This window comes from Artibeus jamaicensis, unplaced genomic scaffold (genome assembly GCF_021234435.1).
Source record: "Artibeus jamaicensis isolate MK-2021 breed Jamaican fruit bat unplaced genomic scaffold, CSHL_Jam_final scaffold_916, whole genome shotgun sequence".
Classification (NCBI taxonomy): Eukaryota; Metazoa; Chordata; class Mammalia; order Chiroptera; family Phyllostomidae; genus Artibeus; species Artibeus jamaicensis.
Window position 1 is genome coordinate 35,642,609 of NW_026522059.1, and position 25,998 is coordinate 35,668,606.

The 25,998-nt window shown below is 37.0% G+C and overlaps 1 protein-coding gene and 1 pseudogene across 1 annotated transcript; one reads left to right on the top strand and one right to left on the bottom strand.

Moving 5' to 3' along the window:
- On the bottom strand, nucleotides 1–25,998 carry XKR9 (XK related 9). Its single transcript, XM_037148960.2, has 3 exons — nucleotides 25,705–25,998; nucleotides 5,834–6,054; nucleotides 1–687 (listed from the first exon to the last, which is right to left on the bottom strand). The coding sequence occupies exons 1-3, from the start codon at nucleotides 25,974–25,976 to the stop codon at nucleotides 59–61; spliced, it is 1,122 nt and encodes a 373-aa protein (XP_037004855.2). The 5' UTR covers nucleotides 25,977–25,998; the 3' UTR covers nucleotides 1–58.
- Nucleotides 8,431–8,884, top strand: LOC128626720 (40S ribosomal protein S13-like; annotated as a pseudogene).

A 25,998-nucleotide genomic window follows, 5' to 3' on the forward strand; every position in this document is an offset into this window, starting at 1 on the left:
TTTTCTTTACTAATCAATGAAACAAAAAATGAGAAAATATTTCTCATAAATAAATAGCTTATTCCATTAGGAAATACTTCATTCTACAATCTATTTGAGCTGGTTTTCCATCAATTTCATCAGGTTTCATTTCTTCACTTCTCTTTGGATGCAAAGTCCCATAATAAACAATAAGAAGAAGAATTCCAAGGAAAAGAGTAAGAGCTATAATAATACTGATAGGTATAAAATAGTCTGAATTAAAAATAGAAAGTGGGCACAGCCACAACACAATCAATATCCCCAATGTTGCCAGTACCCTTACAATATAATAACAAGACATCGGACATTTGGTATCCTGTCCCTTAATATTAAAAAATGTAAAAATAAGAATAAATCCAACAACAATCCTGTACAAGAACTCCATAATCATGGAGACACAAAACTGAGTTTGGTTTTTAAATGCCCACAATATACCTAAAAACCAAAAAAATAACAAAAGACATAAAGCAATCTTAACATTTAAGAAAAAAAGAACTACAACACTCAGCATCCAAGATAATAATGTAAACAACTTATAAAGGAGATATGTGAGTTTGGGACAGAGGCCATTAAGAAGATTTTTATCAAGCAAGGATTTTCTTAAAGCTACTTGATAATCAACAGTTGCCCAAGAAATAGCACAGCAAGAGATCATGATGGCTGCATCTATAAAACAAACAAAAGAAATTTTAAAACATATATTGTTAGAGCAAAGAAAATAGCAATATTAAATTACTATATGCCATACATGCTTTATGTGCATTTACACACACCCAAAAACACGTCAGACACTTAATATACTCATCTCATCTGATTCTTTGATGTATGAATATTCTCATATATATGCAGAATGCTTAGAAAATATATATTATTTGACCCAAGTTATACAGCTAGCAAGCTGCAGACAGTTGAGATTTGAATCTAAATCTGCCAAAGTCCAAAGTTACTGTACTTCACCAATGCACTAGGCTGCATTTCAAGATTCTAAATAAATTGTACAAATCTTGGACACATTTCTTTTAGGAACTGGTATAGTGAAAACTACATACTCTAGAAATTCTCTGAGACACTACAGTTATGAGCTTCAACCCTAGGCATGTATCTAATTCCCAAAAACAACATGGGGGGAAAGGAACTTAACATAAGTATGAGTTGAGTACCAACAAGCCCAATTCCCAGTATCTTTAAGATCAAATAAATATGTTCTAAAAAACTTACAAATTTCTATAGGTATGACATCTTTACTCATTTTTTTCTCTAACAAATAACAGAAGTTTATTACTACTTTAGAAAGGCATGGTCATTAATCCGACTGTCAAAACTGAAACTTTTATAAAACTGTATCCTGGCTACACCTACATTGACCAATGTGAGTATACTTTGACAAAGGGCCATGAAAAGTTATTCAATCTAGCTTTATGGATTAGAATTTTCTACAAGACATCCCTCCCTTGTGAGGACCCTGAGTTTTGTTTTTAGCCATTCGACACCCTGGGAAACCATCAAAACTGAATATGCTGTTTATAATGTTCTATAAAAACCTCAGGGTATAAATGCCTTGTTAGTCCCACTCACCCCTTCTGAGTTCCTACTTTACTGCATATTTTGGCCTGTTATATTAGATTGTACTAGGCAGGCTTTTGAAAATATTTATTCAACACTTGTAGATATTTTCAGAGTGGGGGTTGATTCAAATAATTTAGTCTTTCAGTGATAAAGCTGATTTGAATAACAAGTTTTTCATCTGCTTTCCATCTTCTAAACAGTTGATATTTTTTAATTCTTTTGTTGTTGTTGTTCAATTATAGTAGTCCCCATTTTTCCCCCATTGCTTTCCCCTGCCCTGCCCACCCCCTTTCTCCCACATTCAAGTTCTTGATATTTCTAATCTGCTATTCTACTCTATGTTCTCTTTGTTTTTGTGGATTTATATTATTTTATTCCTTTACTCTCCTTATTAGTGTGGTTTCAGGAAGGAGCAAAGATAAAAGAATATGTTAAGTCTTCTGAAGTACGTCTATATGTAGCCTTTTTTTTTTTAACAGTTTGAGTTATTCTTCCTGATTATCAAAATAATACATGGTATTTGGAGAAAAATTTGGAAATTCACAAAAGTGCAGAAAAGATTAAATAAATTTATTCATAATCCCACCACTCATAAGCATCTACAGTTAACATTTTTTATATTTTTATTTTAGGCATTGTTCTATATAATAATCTCTATATAATAGAATAGAAATATTTGGAAATTCAGAAAAGTACAGACAAGATTAAATAAATTTATTCATAATCCCACCACTCATAAGCATCTATAGTTAACATTTTTTATATAATAATTTTAGGCATTGTTCTATATAATAATTACTTTGTATTCTAAAAAGTATGCAGATAGAAACTTTTATAAACTGCTTTTTGCCTGAATTTTCTTTTAGAATTATTCACCTATGTCATTAAAAGTTATCACTATTTCCACTGGGTACACAATTTTTTACTGTAACAGTGTACAATAACTTATTTACCAATTCTTCTATTGTTAGACAATTAGATTATTTATGATTTTTTGCTATTTTTTACATATATTTTATTGATTATGCCATTACCATTGTCCTATTTCCCTCCTTCATTCCCCTCCACCCTGCACACCCCTCCTCTCACCATTCCCCCCTTTCATTTATGACCATGTGTCTCAAGTTCTTTAGATTCTGTATTTCCCATATTATTCTTGCCCTCCCCCCTATCTATATTCTACCTACTGTCTATGCTATTTATTCTCTGTACCTTCTCCCCCCGTCTCCTCCTCCCACTCCCCTGTTACTAACCCTCTATGTGATCGACATTTCTATGATTCTGCTCCTGATCTAGCTGTCCTCTTAGATTGCTTTTGTTTTAGGTGTGGTTGTTAATAACTGTGAGTTTGCTGTCCTTTCACTGTTCATCTTTTTTATCTTCTTTTTCTTAGATAAGTCCCTTTAACATTTCATATAATAAGGGCTCGGTGATGATGAACTCCTTGAATTTGATCTTATCTGAGAAGCAATTTATCTGTCCTTCCATTCTAAATGAAAGCTTTGCTGGATAGAGCAATCTTGGATGTAGGTCCTTGCATTTCATGACTTGGAATACTTCTTTCCAGCCCCTTCTTGCCTGTAAGGTCTCTTTTGAGAAATCTGCTGACAGTCTGATGGGGACTCCTTTGTAGGTGACTGTCCCCTTATCTCTTGCTGCTTCTAGGATTCTCTCCTTCATTTTAATCTTGGCTAATGTAATGATGATGTGCCTTGGTGTGTTTCTTCTTGGGTCCAACTTCTTTGGCACTCTCTGAGCTTCCTGGATTTCCTGGAAGTCTATTTTCTTTGCCAGATTGGGGAAGTTCTCCTTTATTATTTGTTCACATAGGTGTTCCACTTGTTGCTCTTCCTCTTCTCCTTCTGGTACCCCTGTAATTCGGATGTTGGAGCATGTAAAGATGTCCTGGAGGTTCCTAAGCCTCTCCTCATTTTTCTGAATTCTTGTTTCTTCATCCTTTTCTGGTTGGTCATTTTTTTCTTCCTTCTGGTCCACTCCCTTGATTTGAGTCCCAATTTCCTTTCCATCACTATTGGTTTCCCGTGCATTTCCCTTCATTTCAATTAGTTTAGCCTTCATTTGTTCCTCTAATTTGTGACTAAAATCAACCAGTTCTGTGAGCATCCTAATCACCAGTGTTTTGAACTGTGCATCTAATAGGTTGGCTATCTCTTGGTCGCTTAGAAGTATTGGCTCTGGGGCTTTTAGCTGTTCTTCTTGAGCCATAATGTTTTGGTCTGTTCACACCTGTTACATATGAGAGGCGGAGCCTTAGGTGTTCACCAGGGTAGGGCCACCCAGTGGCTGGGTTATGATACTGTATGTGGGGGCCGGGTCAGAGAGGGGGAATGGCATTTGTCCTGCTCTCTCTTGGACCTTGGTCCCCTGTGCTGCTTCCAGCAAGCAAAACCAGCCCCCGTGGTACAGACTCCCGGGTGTGTGGGCCTATGCACCCTCCAGGACCCCGTGGGTCTCTCCAACAAACTCTCCGTGAGCCTGGGAGCCTCTTGTGGCACCTCAACCCTGAAAATCTTTCCAATTGGTGTTTTCAGGCTCTAATTCCCGTTGCTGGTGCCCCAGCCTGCGCGGTCGGTCTCACTGGCTCCTTCGCTTGGTTTATCTGTGCGCGAATGTGTGACTGTGGTCAGCCAGCCTCCTTGCATCCTCACTGGGTCTGCTCATTGCCAACCCACCCCTGGGATCTGCCAACCGCCACCTGCACTCCTGGGTCTGTCTGTCGGATCTTTCCTGCCTGACCTTGCTCGGAGAGCCGCTGACTCCACCCCTCTTACTGGTCTGGCTGAACGGTTCATTGTTGTTGGACTTCCATACAGTTCAATTTTCTGTGTTTTGGCTGCATTTTTGTTACTAAAAGTTTGTTGTCTTTAAACCTGGTTGTGCCAGGAGGCACAGTATTTCCACCTACGCCTCCATCTTGGCAAGAAGTCATTTTTTTACTATTTTTAACTAATACCCCAACTTCTTGCTTCAAGGAGAAACTAAGCAATGAGGATAGAACCATAATATGAAGATAACAGTCACTGGATCCCACTGCTGATCTAGATGTTATGAACTATTTGAAATCATCAGCAAATCTATCATAAGATAGGCTATAAACTGAAATGTAGAACTTCTAGTTTCAGTAACTATATGACACAGAACATCGAAGTCCCAACTCACAAATTATTTGTATCACAAGGAAAAAGAGATCTCATACACAGTACATTCATTTCAGTGTCTTACTAACAACCAAAGTAAAAATAATAATATTAGAAGGGACTAAAATCTAGAGGTTTATGGGAAATTAGGAACAGAAAGGCTATTCAGGGGAATGAGAGGATCTCACAGGTGAGTCTAGCATAGTGGGAACTCCAAGAAAGAGGACAATCTGGTCCTCTGATTTTAATCCAAGTCTGCATGCAACCTTAGTCATTAACGAAAAGTGAAACTATCATTTAACAAAAAAAAAATTAACATTTCAAATTGAACACCTATTAAAAGTTTTTAATGGAAATATCAAACTGTCCTTTAACATTGAATATCTTACCCTAATAAGGAGATATGCTATAATAGAGCAACATATTGGCCAACTTTCATGAGTTCTGTAGCACCTGCACTTTCATCTAATGATTCCAATTCTGGAAATTTACCCTATGGATATACTTCACGCATGCAAAATGACTCATGCATAAGATTATTCATTGCACTATTTTTGCAATAGTAAAATAGAAACAACCTAAATTAATATAAAAGGGGCTTGTTTAATAAATCATGATATGTCCATAATTTGTAATATTATGCAGGTAATACAAATGAATGAGGGAGCTCTTTCTGTACAGTTGTAGATAGATCTCTAAGATATACTGTTAAGTGCAAAAATCAAAGACAGTTTTTATCTTATGTTACATTTCTGTAAAAGAAGGGAAGAGAGGGGAAGAGAAAGAGGGAGGAACAAAGAGAGAGACAGAAAAACAGACAAAGAGAGAATTAATATAGGTTTTTTAAAAAACTTTTCTGGAAGAAGCAACAAAAACTTGACCACAGTGTCCCTTCTGGGCAAAGGAAGGGGGAAGAAAACATGTATTTATATATTTTTAAATATTTAAATCATGTACTTCTTTTTAAAAAATAAATAATTTTATAAATAAAAATAATTTAAAAGTTCTAAAACCTACCAAAGAGTTAATGTACTTCCCTTAAGACCTCAATGGCATCCATCTAACAAAGGCTATTAAGAAAGACTTACACTGACTGAAATTTGCTTGACCATGTTCCAGAAAGATATAGAGCTGAAGAACAAGTTGTGGACAGCCTTCCAAGTAGGTTTCAAATAGCCTGAGCATGCTCAAATCAGTCATTGTATCTATAGCTTCTTTATGTGGATCAATTTGTTCTTCTATGAAGTTATCAGTTTTGTTGCTATATTTGAAAGCCACATAATACCCCTTTTTCAAGGCAAACCAATACCTGTAAAATAACATCAATAACACAAACATTTATCTTCAATAATATATACTTTATAACATGTATGTTTATATACACAATATCTTTTAAAGTAGCATATACGTTTAAGTACAGATTTTTCCCACAAACTTTCTCTACTACAAATTTCTTCTCACGATTGCTTTATTGAGATTCATACTCCATAAACTTTTCTATTATCATCACCCAAGGACAAGCTTACTGGTTTAGATGGGGGGAGAGAGAGAGGGAGACAAACATCAATGTGAAAGAGAAACACTGATAAGTTGCCTCTTGTATGTTGTTTTTCTTTTAGAATTGCTTTTGTTCTGGTCTGTACATTAGGGAAGTTTCACTTTTGTTTACTAACATTCATTTTTAATAATCAAATATATAATTCTTACAGCTTATGGAATTTGATCTCTGGTTAGAAAGACTTTCCCCATGCTACTTGATTTGTTTGAAGTTTACCCAATGTCTGATTACATAGAAGTATAGTCCATAACATGGAATCTTACATTATTCCAACTCTAAAGTTAATCAAAAGCTTTACTGTTTTTTTTAACCTTTACTCTTTTTATGCTTCATATATTGGCTATTGCTTCCTCTTCCATTCTGATCTATTTCTACAATCTCTGTGTGGTCTGCCCATTTATATGGCACACAGAAAAAAAAAAAAAAAACCTCTTCTTGTCCATGTATGTCATTTGGACAGGTAGGATAAGTGCTACTCTGGAAACAAAACTCCTCTAGTTTATCCTCTCAGGTTTTCTTCTGGCCAAAAGAAAATGAGCCCATATTTTGTTACATCAAACGCTGGGAGCATAAAACATATTCTACAGAATTTTAAAATTCTCTTAGTACCTCTCTCTACATTTTTATCAATATACTTCTGAAAATTTCACCCTCATCCCAGAACAGGCTAAATTCTTTTCAAGATCATGTGCCAGGGCATGAGCTAAGTCTGACCTTCCAGTGAAGGTTCAATTATAGTTTACATAACTTAAGTATACATAAAGTATGCACAAGATCATAGAGATGAACCATATGTTAATAAATAAAACAAGCCTAAATAAATTTCAAAATTGAAATCGTAAGAGTATGTTATCAGACCATAATGGAGTAATTAGGAATTAATACTAAAATATTTACAAAAGTTCCAAATATCTGAAAAAAAAAAGTAAACACAGCCTAACATTTGGGTAAAGGAGAAATCACAAGGAAAGCTAAAAAGTATTTTGAACTAATGGGTAATAAAAATATAACAACATATCAAAACGTCCAGGATACAGTTAATGTATAGGTTTGAGAGAAATTTATAGTTTGAATGTTTTTATTAGAAAATAAAAAAGAGTTAATAGTAATAATGGAAGTTCCATAGAAATGACCTAGAAAAAGAGAAGGAAAATAAACTCTAATTACATAGAAGGAAGGAAATAATAAAGATAAAAGTATAAATCAGTGCAATAAAAAAGAGACAAACAATAGAAATTAAAAAGCCAAAATTTGGTTCTTTGAAAAGATAAGAGAAATAGCTAAACCTCCAACAATATGCTGAAGGGTAAAGAAAGGAAGTAGGAGAGGGAGAGAACAAAACAAGCCAATATCAGGAATGGAAAAGGTGACTTCCCTAGAGATCGAAACTATACTAATGATATATTGGGAACAATTTTATATCAATAAGTGAAACTTTGACGAAATGGACAAAATCCCTGAAAACCACAATTTACTAACACTGACACAAGATCATTAGAAAATATGAATAAATTTGAATTTTTCAAAGAAATCAAACTTGTTTTCAAAAATCTACACACAACATTATCCAATACATTTTATCAAACATTTAAGGAAGAAAAAACACCAGTCTTGCACAAACTCCTTCAGAAAATAAAGCAGGAATACTTGCCAACTTCTATTAGCAGGCTAGGATAAAACTAATCTAAAACTTGTAAGAGTTACTACAAGAAAAAAATTATAAAACAATACACCTCATAGACACAAAAATGCTTAATGAGGTATTTAAAAATGGAATTCAGCAATGTATAAAAAATAATAATCATCCCTGACTGGTGTGGCTCAGTGGATTGAGCGCTGGCCTGTGAACCAAAGAATCACCAGGTCAGTTCTCAGTCAGGGCACATGCAAGGGCTGTGGGCCAGGTCCCCTGCTGGGGGCACTCAAGAGGCAACCACACACTGATGTTTCTCTCCCTCTCTTTCTCTCTCCTTTCCCCTCTCTCTAAAAATAAATAAATAAAATCTTTAAAAATAAAAAATAAAAATAATCATCATCATCATCAATTAAGGTCTGCCGCAGGAATGCAAAGTTGCTTTAACAGCATTAAATCAGTCAGTAAGGTTAGACTCTCTGTCCTCTGCCATCATGGGTCACATGCACACTCCTGGAAAGGGCCTGTCCCAGTCGGCTGTGCCCTACCACCACAGCATCCGCACCTAGCTGAAACTGATATCTGATGACATGAAGGAGAAGATCTACCAACTGGCCAAGAAGGGCCTAGCTCCCTCACACATTGGGGTGATCCTGAGAGACTCACATGGCATTGCACAAGTACATTTTGTGACAGGCAATAAAATCTTTAGAATTCTTAACTCCAAAGGACTTCCTCCTGATCTTCTTAAGGATCTCTCCATTTAATTAAGAAAGCTGTTGTTGTTCAAAAGCATCTTGAGAGAAACAGAAAGGATAAGGATGCTAAATTCCATCTGATTCTGATTGAGAGCCATATTCACCATTGGTTCAATATTGTAAGGCTAAATGACTCCTCCCTCCCAATTGGAAATACAAGTCATCCACAGCCTCTGCTCTGGTTACATAAAATGTCTGTACTCAAGCTATAAAACCATTGTTTAACTTAAAAATTTTTAAATTAAAAAATAAATAGATAAATGGAAGAATGAATCAATGAAAAACCATGTGATCATCTTAATAAGTGCACATATATTGGACAAAATTCAATATCCATTCATAATAACAAAAAAAAAATCACAAGAATATTAAAAGAGGAGGAAATCTCTTTCATTTGGTAAGAAAAACTATGAAAAACCTACAGGTAACACCAAACTTTATGGCAAAACATTCAACACCCCTGAGATCAGAAGAAATAAAAATGTCACTCTCATCACTTCTATTTAATATTTCAATATTTCAATATTTAATATTGGAAGACTTAGAGAAATTAAGCAAAGTAAAAAAATAAAAAGAATTTTAAAGGAGAAAATCAAACTATTCCTATTTGCAAATGGCACGATGATCAACAGAAAATATGAGGAAAACAATAAAAAAACTAATGTAAGTAATGAGTCCGTCAGGTCTGAGAAAACATTACTAAAAGAAATCAATTGTTTTTTTATTCCATGGAAACAAACAATTGAAAAATGAAATTTAAAAGGCAATGCCAATTATAATAGCTGGTAAACTGATTCTAATATTTACATGAAAATAAAAACCCTCTAAAACAACCGAAACAATACTGAAAAAAGAACATAAGTAACAAATACATGACTTCAAGAATACATGACTTGACCTCTAGTTTTAAGTCTGTTGTAATAAGGGGACTTAGAAGTTGCCATTTCTTCCTAACAAGTAAAAGTCAAACCGAAAAAAATCAATGACTTCTTATGTCTGACAGAGAAGTAAGGGCAAAAGGCAAATTGTTTTCCCCCAAATTGGAGATACATACAGGTGGATACAAAGAATCAAAAATTATAGGAGGAGAAAACCTCAAGAAACACCCTTCAGAACTAGTGCCAGATTATAAAAACTTGAACTATATGAATTGCTGGAAGCACAGTGTGGACACATCTGTTAGTTAAAAACTCTAGCAGAGAGACTTCCACCAAGATGGAGGTGTAGGTGGAAACACTGTGCCTTTTTGCACAACCAAGTTTAAAGACAACAAAGTTTTAGTAATAAAAAACACAGCCAAAACACAGGAAAACTGAACTATACTGAAGTCCGACAACAAAGAACCCTTCAGCCAAACGGGGAAGAGGGGCGGAGCCAGCAGCGGAGCTGGGTGGGGCAGAAAAGATGCCCTGACCCAGGAGCTCAGGCAGCTGAGGGCAGATCCCAGGTGTGGAGTAGCAATGGGTGGACCCAGTGAGGGCACAAGGCAGCTGGCTGACTGCAGTCACACATTGGCGTGCAGACAAACCAGAGAAGGAGAGAGCAGTGAGACATACCGTGCAGGCCCCAGCAGCGGGAAGCAACAGAGAGGACCACCATTGCCCCTCTTTGACCCCGCCCCTCCATACGGCGTCACAAACCAGAGACATGGGTAGCCCTGCCCTGGTGAACAACTAAGGATCCGCTCCTCATACAGAACAGGCGTGAACAGACAAAAGCATGGCTCAAGAAGAACTCAAAGCCCCAGAGCCCATAACTCTCAGCGACCAAGAAATAGCCACACTTTCAGATGCACAGTTCAAAACACTGGTGATCAGGATGCTCACAGAACTGGTTGATTTTAGTCACAAATTAGAGGAACAAATGAAGGCTAAACTAATTGAAATGAAGGGAAATGCACAGGAAACCAATAGTGATGGAAAGGAAATTGGGACTCAAATCAAGGGAGTGGACCAGAAGGAAGAAAAAAATGACCAAACAGAAAAGGATGAAGAAACAAGATTTTAAAAAATGAGGAGAGGCTTAGGAACCTCCAGGACATCTTTAAATGCTCCAACATCCGAATTACAGGGGTACCAGAAGGGAAACAGGAAAAGCAACAAGTGGAACACTTATTTGAACAAATAATAAAGGAGAACTTCCCCAATCTGGCAAAGGAAATAGACTTCCAGGAAATCCAGGAAGCTCAGAGAGTCCCAAAGAAGTTGGACCCAAGAAGGAACACACCAAGGCACATCATCATTACATTAGCCAAGATTAAAATGAAGGAGAGAATTCTAGAAGCAGCAAGAGATAAGGGGACAGTCACCTACAAAGGAGTTCCCATCAGACTGTCAGCAGATTTCTCAAGAGAGACCTTACAGGCAAGAAGGGGCTGGAAAGAGGTATTCCAAGTCATGAAATCCAAAGACCTCCATCCAAGATTGCTCTACCCAGCAAAGCTTTCATTTAGAATGGAAGGGCAGATAAAGTGCTTCTCAGATAAGATCAAATTCAAGGAGTTCATCATCACCAAGCCCTTATCATATGAAATGTTAAAGGGACTTACATAAGAAAAAGAAGATAAAAAAGATGAACAGTGAAAGGACAGCAAACACAGTTATTAACAACCACGCCTAAAACAAAAGCAAACTAAGAGGACAGCAAGATCAGGAGCAGAACCAAGAAGTGAAGATCACATGGGGGGTTAGCAACAGGTGAGTGGGAGGAGAAGAGGGGAGAAGGTACAGAAAATAAGTAGCATAGACAGTAGGTAGAAAATAGATAGGGGGAGGGCAAGAATAGTAGGGGAAATATAGAATCTAAAGAACTTGAGACACGTGGTCATAAACTAAAGGGGGGAATGGTGAGAGAGGGGGTGTGCAGGGTGGAGGGGAATGAAGGGAGGGAAATAGAACAATTGTAATGGCATAATCAATAAAATATATTATTAAAAAAACTCTAGCAGGGACCCTGGAGCTCTGACTCTCACAATAAAGATGGAGAAAAAGGCATCCAGCAAACATAAATGAAAGTAGCCATTCTGAAATGCCCCAAAGCTGTATTTCACCATAATGTAAATGTAAAATACAGCTTTGGTGGGGATGGAACTGAGAGGCATTTGGGATGTCTACAGACCAGGGGAAAAGGCTCACTAAAAGACTGACACCTATCATAAGACTGTAGTATTCCTCCCACACTTCACCACCATATTACTGAAGGCCTATTTACCACAGTTCCTTTCACTCGATACAGCAAGTCCTCACTTTCATTAATAGGTTCTTATAACTGAAGTGAAATGACATATCAAAACCAATTTTCCAGTTGACCCATTGATATAAACAAGAGTTAATTCCTATGGTATCTCATCAACATTATAACAAAATGACATTAAGCATAATGACATTATTTAAGGACCTGCCATACATCATGCCCTATTTTCAACAAAGATTACCAAGCATACTTCAAATCACAGAGCAAGCATCAGTACCAGACTCAGAAATGGCAAGGATGTTGGAGGTAGGAAAATATGAATGTAAAACAACTATAGTCAATATGCTAAAGATAATAATAAAAAATAGACAACATGCAAAAACAAATGGCTCATGTAAGCAGAGAGATGGAAATTCTAAGCAAGAATCAAAAAGAAATTCTAGGGATCAAAAACACTGTAACAAATGAAGAATCATTGATGGACTTACTGGACTGTACGCAGCTGAGGAAACAATCCCTGAGCTACAAGATATCTCAACAGAATCAGGAAGATGGCGGTGGAGCAGGACAAAGGATTTCGCTTACCCCAACGCACCAGAGAAAAACCAGCTGATCTGTGGAGGAGCGCAGCGGACAGCCAACAGGGACCCAGCATATAGGAAGGATTCCAGAAATTGGAGCAGACTCTGAATGACCAGAAGGTGAGGAGAGACGGCAGCAGGTCACTAAGGTCCCAGGGAACTGCGCAGAGGCCACAGGCCCTCCACTGGGCCGCGCCAAGGCCAGGTCGCACCAGGTTGTTGGTCTGCCTCAGTCTCTGGGAGCCCAGGGCTGGCTCAAGGACCTTGGGAGAGAGCCAGTCACCAGCTCCCTCCCTACCCAGCCAGGCACAGTTTGAAAAACGCCAAGAGAGATCTGTTTGCTTGGAGTATCAGGGAGAGGAGTGGGTATGAAGAAGCAAAACAGAGCTTTGATCACACGTGGAGTTTGTGGACACCGGCTTGGGAGAATTGAGAGTCACCCTTGCGTCCCCCATTGCTCTGGGCCTGGGCCGGGTCTGCCCCTGACTCTGGGAGCTGGGAGCTGAGGGCTGGCTGCAAGGCCCCTGGGAGAGAGCCAGTCACCAGCTCCCTCCCTCCCCAGCCGGGCACAGTTTGAAAAACGCCAGGAGAGATCTGTATGCTTGGATTGTCAGAGGAGTGGGTATGAAGAAGCAAATCAGAGAGCATTGATCAAACGTGGAGTCTGTGGTCGCCGGCTTGGGAGAATTAAGAGTCGCTTTTGCGATCCCACATAGCACTGGGAAGGTTTCACGCCCAGGCTGGCGGGACCAGAGAAGCCTGGCCAGGAATGCACATCCACACCCCAGGCCAGGACTGTGAATCCTGGGGAAAGTCTGCTATCAGTGGGGCGCTGAGGAGAGGATTTTGAGAGAGCAATCGTGAGACCAGCTGAGCTCACCAAGAAGGGAGAAAGGTAGCATTAATCGAACCACAGACTGCTGCAGCTAGTGTGACCAGAAGAAAAGGCTTGACCAGCTGGAAACCAACAAGAGTGAGACAAAAGACTTGGAACGGTGAAAAGACCAGAGTTGGACTCAAAGAGGGAGCATCCGAACTGTAGAGACAGAGAGACAAAATTCACTTTGCTATAACAGAAAAACTACAAGTTAATGCATATTTAAATTTTTTTCATTATTATTACATCTTTTATTTTAATAGTATCTCTGTATTCCTCCTCCTTCTGTATAGTCTTCTTTACCTTGGCTGGATATATTGTATTGCTTGACAGGTTTCCCCTGTCCCCTCAACCATAGTGTATTGCTAACTTACTGTCCTTTACTTCCCCTTGCCCAGTTAGCAAACTATTCAAAGTCCAATACTCCCTAATCTTGGTATATCATAGATTCTGCCGTATGATTGTTGTTCTAATATTATTGTAAATAATCATTGTTGCATGCTGTTGTAAATACTACACAACACCCCCCCCACCCAGATCTTAGCCCACTACATTGTTGCCTAAACTATAATACTGTAGTGGTTGACTCTTTTCCCTTTCATACTACACCTATTTACCATCCCTTACTCTCACCTTACCTCAGAATTGGACCTCCCTCAACCTCACTCCTTTCTGGATCCAAATCACAAGCCTTCACTCCCCAACAAGAGCCTTATCTTCCTTCCACCCATTCTGAAAAGTGGCTAGGTGGGTTGAAGATTACGGTTGTCGCTGTACATAGTCGGGGGAGCACCTATCTCTTCTCTACTGGCTGCTACTGTAAATATCATAGAATACTCTCCTGTTGTCATAAACCACTTTGCCTTCCCCTCCAACTGATCACAAATAATAATAATAATAATAATAATAATAATAATAATAGGTGGAAGCAGTGAACACCAGGATATCCAAAGGAAGAGGAAACCCAACAACAAAGGAACTACCAACAGATAGCAACAGAGGAAGGTGAAGGAGAGAGTAGAAACCACACAAACCTCAACCCAAGACCTACCTGGAAATACAACTAAACAGCAGAGAAACTTCCCAGGGCAAATAACTGAACAAGAGCAAAACAGAATCTTCAAAACCCTGTATATGCAGAAGAACTAGCTTCAACGCAACCAGCCCTGACCAGCACAGCAAATTAAAACAGGTAGGGGACAGAGGGACCATCAGTTCACCTCTGTTCCCACCACCTCTGTGGTGGGAAGAACCCACAAAAAAAACACCCAGAAACAACAAAAACCCAAAGACAAACTCAGAGCCAATGTTAAGGACAGCCCAAGACCAGCGATCTGGGGAGATCAAGGAGACTACACCACTGAATCTCACAGGTATTATACTACAGAAGTGCACACCATAAATCCAGGAAGCCAGAAGAAATCAATTTAAGAAGCTGAAGGTAACAAGAAGAGTCTCACAATGTGAAGACAAAAAAAAAAAAAAACAACCCCCAATGAAAGGAAAGGAGGAAGCCTCAGAAAGAATACTAGATGAAATAGAGGCAAGTCAGCTATCAGATATTGAATTCAAAGCACTGGTTATCAGGAAGTTCAAAGAGCTCACAATGAGCTACCAGAAACTACAGGGGAGCTACAATGAACTCACTGCAAACTATATCATCATGAAAGAGGAAACAGAAACTATCAGCAAGGGCCAAAAGGAAATGAAGAACACAATTTCAGAGCTGAAGAACACAGTAGAAGGTATCAAAAGCAGGATCAATGAAGCAGAAGACCAGACCAGCAAGTTGGAGGACAAAATAGAAAGAAATGCCCAGAAAGAGCAAGAAAAGGAAAAGAGGCTCAGAAAGAACAAAGAGGGATTAAGAGAAATACAAGACAATATGAAACGTAATAATATCCGAATAATAGAAATACCAGAAGGAGAAGAAGAAGAGCAAGGGATAGAAAATCTATTTTAAAAAGTAATGATGGAAAACTTCCCTAATTTGATGAGAGAAAAAGTTGCACAAATCCAGGAAACACAGAGAGGCTCAATCAAGAGGAACCCAAAGAGACCCGCTTCAAGGCACATCATCATTAAAATGGCAAAAATTTCAAGATAAAGAGAGAATATTAAAGGCAGCAAGGGAGAAAAAGGAAGTAACCTATAAGGGAGCCCAAATAAGGTTAGCAACTGACTTCTCAATGGAAACACTCCAAGCAAGAAGAAAATGGCAAGAAATATTCCAAGTAATGAAAACCAGAGGCCTTCAACCAAGGTTACTGTATACAGCAAGGCTCTCAATCAAGATAGAAGGCCAAATAAAGAGCTTCCAAGACAAAAGAAGTGTAAAAGAACACACCTCCACCAAACCAGCTCTGCAAGAAATACTAAAAGGTCTGCTTTAAGGAAAGGAAGGAAAAGAGAGAAACAATGAGAAGCACAGGTATAAAAATGACAATGAATAAGCACCTATCAATAATATCCTTAAATGTAAATGGACTAAATGGTCAAATCAAAAGACATAGAGTAGCTGAATGGATAAGAAAGGATGACCCACACATTTGCTGCCTACAAAAGACTCACCTCAGGACAAAAGACCATCACAGACTAAAAGTGAGGGGCTGGAAACAAATTTTCCAAGCAAACGACCAGGAAAAAAAAGCTGGGGTAGCAATACTCATATCAGACAAAATAGACTTCAAAAAAAAACATAAAAAGAGACCCAGAAGGTCACTTCATAATACTCAAGGGAAGAATCCACCAAGAGGACATAAGCATTGCAAATATATATGCACCCAACATAGGAGTACCCAAATATATAAAGAAAATCTTAGAGGACTTCAAGAAAGATATTGACAGCAAAGATGTTGACTTGGGGATTTTAACACCCCACTGTCAAAAAAGGACAGATCTTCCAAAGAAAAAATCAACAAAGATATTGTGGAATTGAACAACGTCCTGGATGAAATGAACTTAGCTGATGTACATAGAACCCTTCATCCCAAAGAAGCTAAATACACATGCTTTTCAAATGCGCATGGAACATTTTCAAAGATAGACCACACGATAGGACACAAAATCAGCCTGAACAAATTTAAGAAAATTGAAATCATCCCAAGCATTTTCTCTGACCACAAGGGACTGAAACTGGAAACCAACCCCAAGAGAAAAGACCCAAAACATTCAAAATCATGGAAATTGAATAGCATGCTATTAAACAATGAATGGGTCAAGAACGAAATCAGGGAAGAAATCAAAAAGTTTCTGGAAACAAATGAAAATGAACTCACAACAACCCAAAACTTATGGGACACAGCGAAGGCAGTCCTGAAAGGGAAGTTCATAGCAATACAGGCCTCCCTAAGAAAGATAGAAACATTTCAAACAAACAACCTAACCCTACACCTACAAGAACTTGAGGAACAACAACAAAGACAGCCCAGAGCAAGTAGAAGGAAGGAAATAACCAAGATCAGAGAAGAATTAAATGACATAGAGACTAAAAGTATAATTCTAAAAATCAATGAATCCAGGAGCTGGTTTTTTGAAAAGATAAACAAAATAGATAAGCCTTTAAGCAGGCTCATCAAGAAAAGAAGAGAAAGAACCCAAATAAACACAATCAGAAATGAAAGAGGAGAGATTATAACTGACCCCACAGAAATACAAAGGATTGGAAGAAATTATTATGAAGAACTGCATGCCAAGAAATTTGAAAACGTAAGTGAAATGGAGAAATTTCTAGAAAAATATAATTTTCCAAAACTTGACAAAGAAGAAGCAGAAACCCTGAATAGACCATTAACAGCAAATGAAACTGAAGCAGTAATCAAAAATCTCCCGAAACACAAAAGCCCTGGACCAGATGGTTTCACAAGAGAATTCTACAAAGCATTTAAGGAAGAGCTTACTCCTATTCTTCACAGGCTATTCCAAAAAATCCAAAATGATGGAAGAATCCCAAACTCTTTCTATGAAGTCAGCATCATCCTAATCCCCAAACCAGATAAAGATACAACAAAGAAAGAAAACTTCAGGCCAATATCGCTGATGAACACAGATGCTAAAATCCTCAACAAAATATTGGCAAACAGAATCCAACAATACATTAAAAACATCATTCACCATGACCAAGTGGGATTGATCCCAAGGATGCAAGAATGGTTCAATATCACAAATCAGTAAATGTAATACATCATATAAACAAAAGCAAAGACAAAAATCACATGATCGTGTCAATAGATGCAGAAAAAGCTTTTGATAAGGTACAACACCCATTTATGATAAAAAACAGTCAGCAAAGTGGGAACAGAGGGAGCATTCCTCAATATAATAAAGGCCATATATGAGAGACCTACAGCCAACATCACACTCAATGGGCAAAAACTAAAAGCTTATCCACTAACATCAGGAGCAAAACAAGGTTGTCCACTTTCACCACTTCTGTTCAATATAGTATTGGAAGTTTTAGCCACAGCGATCAGACAAGAAAAGGAAATAAAAGGCATCCAAATCGGAAAGGAGAAAACAAAACTGTCACTGTTTGCAGACGACATGATGGCGTACATGGAAAATCCTATAGGCTCTACCCCCAAACTGCTCAACCTAATAAATGAATTTGGCAAAACAGCAGGATACAAAGTCAATATCCAGAAATCAAAGGCATTTTTGTATACCAACAATGAAACAGCAGAAGCAGAAATCAAGAAAAAATCTCATTCGATATAGAAAAAGGAAAAATAAAATATCTAGGAATAAACCTAACCAAGGACGTAAAAGACCTGTATGCAGAAAACTACATAACACTGAAGAAAGAAATCAAGGAAGACACAAACAAATGGAAACATATACCCTGTTCATGGATTGGAAGAATTAACATCATCAAAATGTCCATACTACCCAAAGCAATTTACAGATTCAATGCAATACCTATTAAAATACCAATGACACACTTCACAGATATAGAACAAACACTTCAAAAATTTATATGGAACCATAAATGACCCGGAATAGCAGCTGCAATTCTGAGAAAGAAGAACAAAGTAGGAGGGCTCACAATACCTGATACCAAACTGTATTACAAGGCCACTGTAATCAAAACAGTCTGGTACTGGCATAAAAACAGGCACATAGACCAATGGAACAGAACAGAGAGCCCAGAAATCAACCCAAATCTCTATGGCCAATAGTCGACAAAGGGAGCAGCAACATAAAATGGACTAATAATAGCCTCTTCAACAAATGGTGTTGGGAGAACTGGACAGCTATGTGCAAAAAAATGAAACTCGATCACCAACTTACACCATACACCAAAATAAATTCAAGGTGGATAAAAGACTTAAATATAAGCCGTGACACCATTAAAGTTCTAGAGGAGAACATCGGCAAGAAAATCTCAGATATTTCATGCAGCAACTTTTTTACTGATCTGTCCCCCAGAGCAAAGGACATAAAGGAAAGAATAAACAAATAGGATCTCAGCAAAATTAAAAGCTTTTGCACGGCTAAAGAAAACAGTATTAAAATAAAAAAAGATCCAACTGTATGGGAAAACATATTTGCCAATGATACCTCAGACAAGGGTTTAATCTCCAAAATATACAAAGAACTTACATGACTCCACTCTAAGAAGACAAGCAACCCAATTAAAAAGTGGGCAAAGGACTTGAACAAACAATTCTCCAAGGAGAACATACAGAGGATCCAGAGACACATGAAGAGATGCTCAATATCGCTAGCTATCAGAGAGATGCAAATTAAAACCACAATGAGACGCCACTTTACACCAGTCAGAATGGCTATCATAAACAAAGCAACAAGCAACAAGTGTTGGAGAGGCTGTGGAGAAGAGGGGACTCTAATCCATTGTTGGTGGGATTGCAGACTGGTACAACCACTGTGAAAAACAGTATGGAATTTTCTAAAAAAAAAACTAAAAATGGACCTGCCCTTTGATCCAGCAATTCCACTGCTGGGATTATATCCTATGGTGTTGTTCTCCCAACCATAGGTTCCAAAAGAACCTATGCATCCCAATGTTCATAGCAGCACAATTTACAATAGCCAAGAGCTGGAAGCAACCTAGGTGCCCATCAGTAAATGAATGGATTAAAAAAATTATGGTACATATACACAATGGAATTCTATGCAGTAGAAAAAAAGAAGGAGCTCCTACCCTTTGTAACAGCATGGATGGAACTGGAAAACATTATGCTGAGTGCAATAAGCCAGGCAGTGAAAGACAAATACCATAATGATCTCACCTTTAACAGGAAGCTAAACAACAAAACAAACAAGCAAGCAGAATAAAAACAAAGACACTGAAATAGAGAACAGGGGGACAGTGACAAGAGGGGAGAGGGGAGGGAATTTCAGAGGAAAAAATGGGAAGGATTTACAGGAACTAGTATAAAGGACACATGGACAACAACTAAGGGGGTAGAAATGGGAGGGAGGTGGGGAGCACTGGGGGGGTGGGCTGAGATGGAAGTAAAAACAGAAAACTGGACTTGAACAATAATTAAATAAATTTTTTAAAAGGATAACAATAAAAAATTTAAATTTAAATTTAAAAAAGATATCTCAACAGAAACCTGCAAAACTGAAAAGTAAAGAGAACAAAGACCAAAAAAAAGTAACAGACTACCCAAGGACTGTGTGACAACTACAAAAGGTATAATAGACATGTAATGGGAAAGAATAACAGGAGGGAAAAAAAAGGGAAAGCAACAGAAGCCGTATTTGAAATGATAACAAGTGATAATTTCCCTAAATTAATGTCAGACACCAAACCAGATATCCAGGAAGCTCACATAACACCAAAAAATAAATGCAAAAAAAATCCATACTTAGGCATTTCGTATTCAAACTGATGAAAATCAAAACTGAATTAAAAAGTCTTGAAAAATGCCAGAGAGAAAAAAATATTACCTACAGAAGAGAAAAGGTAAGAATCACATCCAGCTTCTCAGAAACAATGAAAGAAAGAAGTGGAGTGCAATATTTAAAATACTGAGAGAAATGTAGAAATCTGCATCTTACAAAATTATGCTTCAAAAGCAAAGGAGAAGGTCATCAGCAAGATGGAGTAGAAAGTCCCAATGCATGTCTCCCCACTCCCCAAAAAACAGTGGGTAAATAACTACAAGGAGGTGGGTCCCAGATGGCACCACAGGAGGACTCCACCCCACTGAGGAACATGCCAAATATATGTACGCATTTAGAGCAATTCTTCCTAAAAGACAACTGAGGGCCAACTGAACAGCTTCTGCGTAACAAAGAGAGAGAGAGAGAGAAAGACAGAAACATAGAGAAGGTTGGGGCGCTGTGAGAGTTCTCCAGGATCTGAGAAACCTGTGAAAGCCACTGTTTACATTCACTCTACACCTAGACAGTGTGGGCAAGAGCTCTACCCAGGTGCTCTGGCCAATCTGCAAGATCACCAAAGCGCATTCCCAGACACCCTGTCTTGAGCTCACTCCAACCAGACCAAAAGGGCACCACAGCACACATGCGCCAGATCGCCCAACCCAGAACCTGCTCCAGCCACAGACGAAAATTAACATGAAGCTGCCACACACATATGCATACTGGGCCACCCCATCCAATATAGGGGCATAAACATATAAAGCAAAAACTAAAAATTAACAGACACAGAGGGAGAAATTGTCAGTATTACAATAGCAGGGGACATTAATACCCAACTTACATCAATGGATAGATGATCCAGACAAAAAATAAGGAAGGAAAGGTCTTAAAAGTCACACCAGACCAAATTCATTCAATAGACATTTATAGAATATTTTAACCAAAAACTGCAGAATACACATTGAAAACAATGTGTATTCTGCAGACTAATGTAATAGACTCCAAGACTAGTCACATATTAGGTCACAAAACAAGTCTCCATAAACTCAAGAAGACTGAAATCATATCAAGCATTTTTTTCAGCCACAATATCATAAAATTAGAAAGTTTACAAGAAGTAACCTGAAAAAAAAACACAAATACATGAACACAAATGACAAGCTACTAAACAACCGATGGATCAAAAAGGAAATCAAAAATACCTGAAGACAAATGAAAATGAAAACACAACTCTCCAAAACCTTTGGGGTGCAGCAAAAGCAGTTATAAGAGGGACTTTCATGGCTATACAGGCCTACCTCAAGAAACAAGAAAAAAAAAACAAACAAATAACCTATCTTTACATTTTAAAAAAACTATAAAAAGAAGAACAACAAACAAAATACAAAGTAAGCCCTGACTAGCATGGCTCATTTGGTTCACTGTGGCCCCACAAAACAAAAGGTCACCAGTCATATTCCCAGTCAGGGCACATACCTTGGTTGCAGGCCCAATGCCTGGGTGGGTCACACATGAGAGGCAACTGATTGCTGTTTCTCTCAAACACTGATGTTTCTCTCCCTCTCTTCCTCCCTCCCTTTCCCCATCTCTAAAAATATATAAATAAAATCTTCTTTAAAAATTATTTTAAAAATCCAAAGTAAAACAAAGGAAATAATAAAGATCAGAGCAGAAATAAATGAAACATAGACTAAAAAAACAAAAGATCAATGCAACTAAGAGTTGGTTCTTTGAAAGATAAACAAAATTAACAAGCCTTTATAGAGATTCATAAAGAAAAAAAGAAAGAGGTCCAAATAAATAAAATGATAAATGGCCCTGGCTGGTATATCTCAGTGGATTGAGTGCTGGCCTGCAAACCAAACAGTCGCCAGTTCGGTTCCCAGGCAGGGTACATGATTGGGTTGTGGGCCAGGTCCCTGGTAGGGACTGTGCAAGACACAACCACACATTGATGTTTCTCTCCTGCTCTTTCTCCCTCCCTTTCCCTAAAAATAAATTTTAAAAATCTTTTTAAAAAATGAAAGAGAAATCCCATCTGACAACATAGAAATATAAAGGATCATTAAAAATACAATTATAAGCCAACAATTTGAACCTAGAAGAAACAGATAAATTTCTTAAAAAATACAACCTTTCAAGACTGAATCAGGAAGCACCTCAAGCCATGAGTTTAAGTGTAGACCCCATCTTACAGAAACTCTTGTTTCTGTAAGAGTAAAATCAAATCAAACTCTTGTTTCTCTAAGAATAAAATCAAAGCCTCTACAGATGACTTGGCGAAGGCTTCGCAATTAATTTTTTCAAGGGCAATGGCCAGAACATAATCACCGATACCACGAAAACAAGGCAATATGAGTACCCAATAATAAAAGCAAAGCCAGTAGTAACAAACCTGAAAAAGCTTCAGATGTTAAAATTGTAAATTAAACAACTATGCTTACTATGTTTAAAGACACAAACGGCAAGTCCTAAATATCTGCAGTGAACAGAAAACTATACAAAGTGACACGCATACTTGAAAGAACTAAATATAGCTTCTAAATATAAAAATTGTAAGTCAAAATTTAAAACTCAGTGGTTAGATATAGTAACATTTTGACTGCAACAAAAGAAAATACTAGTAAGTCATGAAAAAATTACACAGAAAAATGACACAGAGACCATAGTCAAAAAATAAAAATTTGAAATAACTAAAATATAAAAGTCATGTTAGATACAATGAGAGGTCTAATTTTAATTTGCTCGCAGTCCCAAAAGGCAAAAAAAAAACCCAGAAATACAGTAAAGGAAATGTTAGAAAGTAATGACTAGATTGTGCAAAACTGATAAGTTTCAAAGAATCATGAGGAGTAGCAAATCCCGAGATAGAGAACTAAACCTATACCTCAATATATGATAATTAAACGTGGAACACCAAAGACAAAGAGAAAAATCAAATTAAAAATTTAAATAAAAATAAAATAATATGAGAGAGAAAGTGTAAGAGCAGCTAGAGGAAATAAAAAAACAAAATACTTTAAAAAGACTGGCACCTAATACTTCCAAGAGAAACAATGAAAACCAAAGACAAGAGTGTGTAAAACAAAGACCGAAGATAACCAAGTACTTATCTAGAATTCCATAAGCTACTAAAACATCTCTCAAGAAAGATGATAAAATAACGACATTTCTAGACAACCAAAAATCAAGAGAGAATTTCACCAACGGATGCCCAGTAGATGCAATTATCGACCTCAGGGAAGCAGAAGACAAGTGATCCTGAGTAGAAAGTCTGAGATTCAAGAAGCAATAAAAAATAAGAAGAATAGCAAAAATATATGGCTAAGTGTAATCAAAATTTAATAAAATTTAAGTATATAAAATGACATAAAAATATGATCCACTGAGACTAAACACAAAAATTAAAATACCAGCAACATGGTATCAATACATGGAATTCAAGTGTTTTGAGGTCTTTATATTATTTAGGAGAGAAATTAAGGTTCTTTTCAACTTCAGAGTTGGAATAACTTAAGACTATACATTATGGGATAACTCAAGACTACACTTTATGGACTATGCTTCTATTTAGGATATAGTATATTGGAGCTCACCAATACTCCTGCCAAAACAACCAAAGAAACTGGAAACTAAGCTAATGTTTCTGCAGATACTTGTTGCCTGAAGGTACTCGCTGATTCTGTTGCTTGGGACAAGATGTTGAAAATCTAGACACTTCCCAGGCAGATAACTGTTGTTAGAAAACAGACAAAATAGCAGTGGTTTTGAAGATCTTTTAGGACTGAAGACAAGGATCTCAAAAGTACAGCCAGTTTTTCCCCCAAAACACTTGCCAAATTTTGAAACTGGAAGATAAAGGCTAAAAGCTAAGCAGAAAGTCTTGAAAAAGCAAAGCAGAATTTCTGGTAGTCTGTGATGCCAGGGAGATAAGGACTAGTAGTATCTGGGACATGTTGAAGGAGCAAGACCACAGCAGGCTCTCAGTGCCCAGAAGGTTGCACTCCAGGAACAAACCAAGAGTAGATTGATGCTTATTATAAATGACCACAAAAGTAAAACAGTATCATCTGAAGACTCTGTAATTTTTTCTATATAATGTCTAACATTCAATAAAAAATTACTAGGGATGTCAAAAGACAATGAAAATCAAGGCAATTTTGCATTTCTTTTATAATACAATTCATCACTTATAACATAATGTCTTACAGTACCTTCAAGTCATTATTGAAACACCAATGAAAATCATTCTGTAGATATGAAATTTTTATATTTATAGAATGGCAAATAACAAAGAATCTACCATATCTCTAACCTCTCTACAAGAGTAAATTTTATCCTTGTCTAGATATTATAACTACATAATTCTCACTATTGCTCATATAGAATATTCATTAAATCTTATTTATTATACATATATGCTTATCAGCACTAACTTTTATTCCATCCTTTTAAACATTTTCATCTTAATGAGAACACACAGTTTCAAAATTCATTTCCAGTATTAACACCTAAGGTACTCTCCAGCTTCCTTAAAACCTGTACTTTTTTCTCATTGCATATTCTGTTTCTCTTACATGTTATAACCTTAAAAACTCTGCCTTTAAAAGGACAAAGTATGTGAAAATACTTTGAAAACTATACATGTCCACACAAACTTAATGGCATTTATTATTATTATTAATTACCACATAAAAAGCCTGAAAAAATGTTAATACTTTCAACTAATTGCCATTAATATGTTTAACAGGACAGAATCTGAAATTAACCTTTATGTAGGCTATTAAAATAGTTCAAATTCCAAATCTAACTGTAACAAAATAGTATGTTATCCTCTTAATATGTTTTTAATTTTTCTCTTTTATTTAGATTAATAATTTATAGTATTGCTTTTATATTTAAAGCAATATACATATATATTGCTTTTAACAGAATTAAATCACTTAAGGTAATAATGAAAAGGTCATATGAAATTAGATATATAGAAAATCATGGAATTCTCAGAGCCTATTTACATTCTAGTTTTTCACTAGTAAAATAAGGTTTTGAACATGATTTATAAGGCTGTTTTTAGTTCTATGCCTGATTCTGCACCAGATAACCACATGGTTTCCACAGCAGTAAATTTTTCACTTAGTCAAACTAATGGCATAAGTAACTTAAAAATTAACTGTTCTAACAGAGTTGCAAATAATAGGCTATATTTGCATTATCAGGCTTAAATATAAAACAAAAGATCACAAGACAGAGAAATGTCTTCCCATAAAAGGTGAGTACCTATCAGAAAAAGTAGCTTAATTAGGCAAACTAAAACATTCTATTAGTAAACCTGGAATTCTGGCAGTACAGCCATGACTCATACAAATACCAATAATAAGGAGCAAGTAACCTTTGTGCTACATGTGTACAGGGGAACTTTGTACATTTGATGACCTATACAGAAAGGTACTTTCTATTCAGACAAAAGAAAAATAATGGCATTTATGATCAAAAGTGTAAGCTCACCTTGTAAAAATTCCTCCTTGCAAGCAGTGAAGTAGAAGAAAACAATGCTGACTTTCTTGGCCTGCTTTCTTTAAATCGGCCTTGAACCAAGAATAACTAAAACACTGGACCACAAGTGTTCCAAAGAGCATAAAGCTTACTGTTAAAACACCAAAAACATATTGTCCTTCATAGAAAAACCTAACAGATAACCAGATGTCCACAATTAAATCAGTTATATAGATTATCATGCCAAGAACTGACATCATAAAATTCAATTTAGTATATTTCATTATGAATCACTATAGCTCTTGG

Bases quoted from the DNA above. Each gene is read 5' to 3' on its own strand.
- XKR9 (XM_037148960.2), bottom strand. From the start codon at position 25,976: ATGAAATATACTAAATTGAATTTTATGATGTCAGTTCTTGGCATGATA. The intron at 6,055-25,704 runs GTGAGCTTACAC...GTTATTTTACAG, and splicing joins CAAGGAGGAATTTTTACAAG to GTATTGGTTTGCCTTGAAAA. The intron at 688-5,833 runs GTAAGTCTTTCT...TTTGTTTTATAG, and splicing joins TCAAGCAAATTTCAGTCAGT to ATGCAGCCATCATGATCTCT.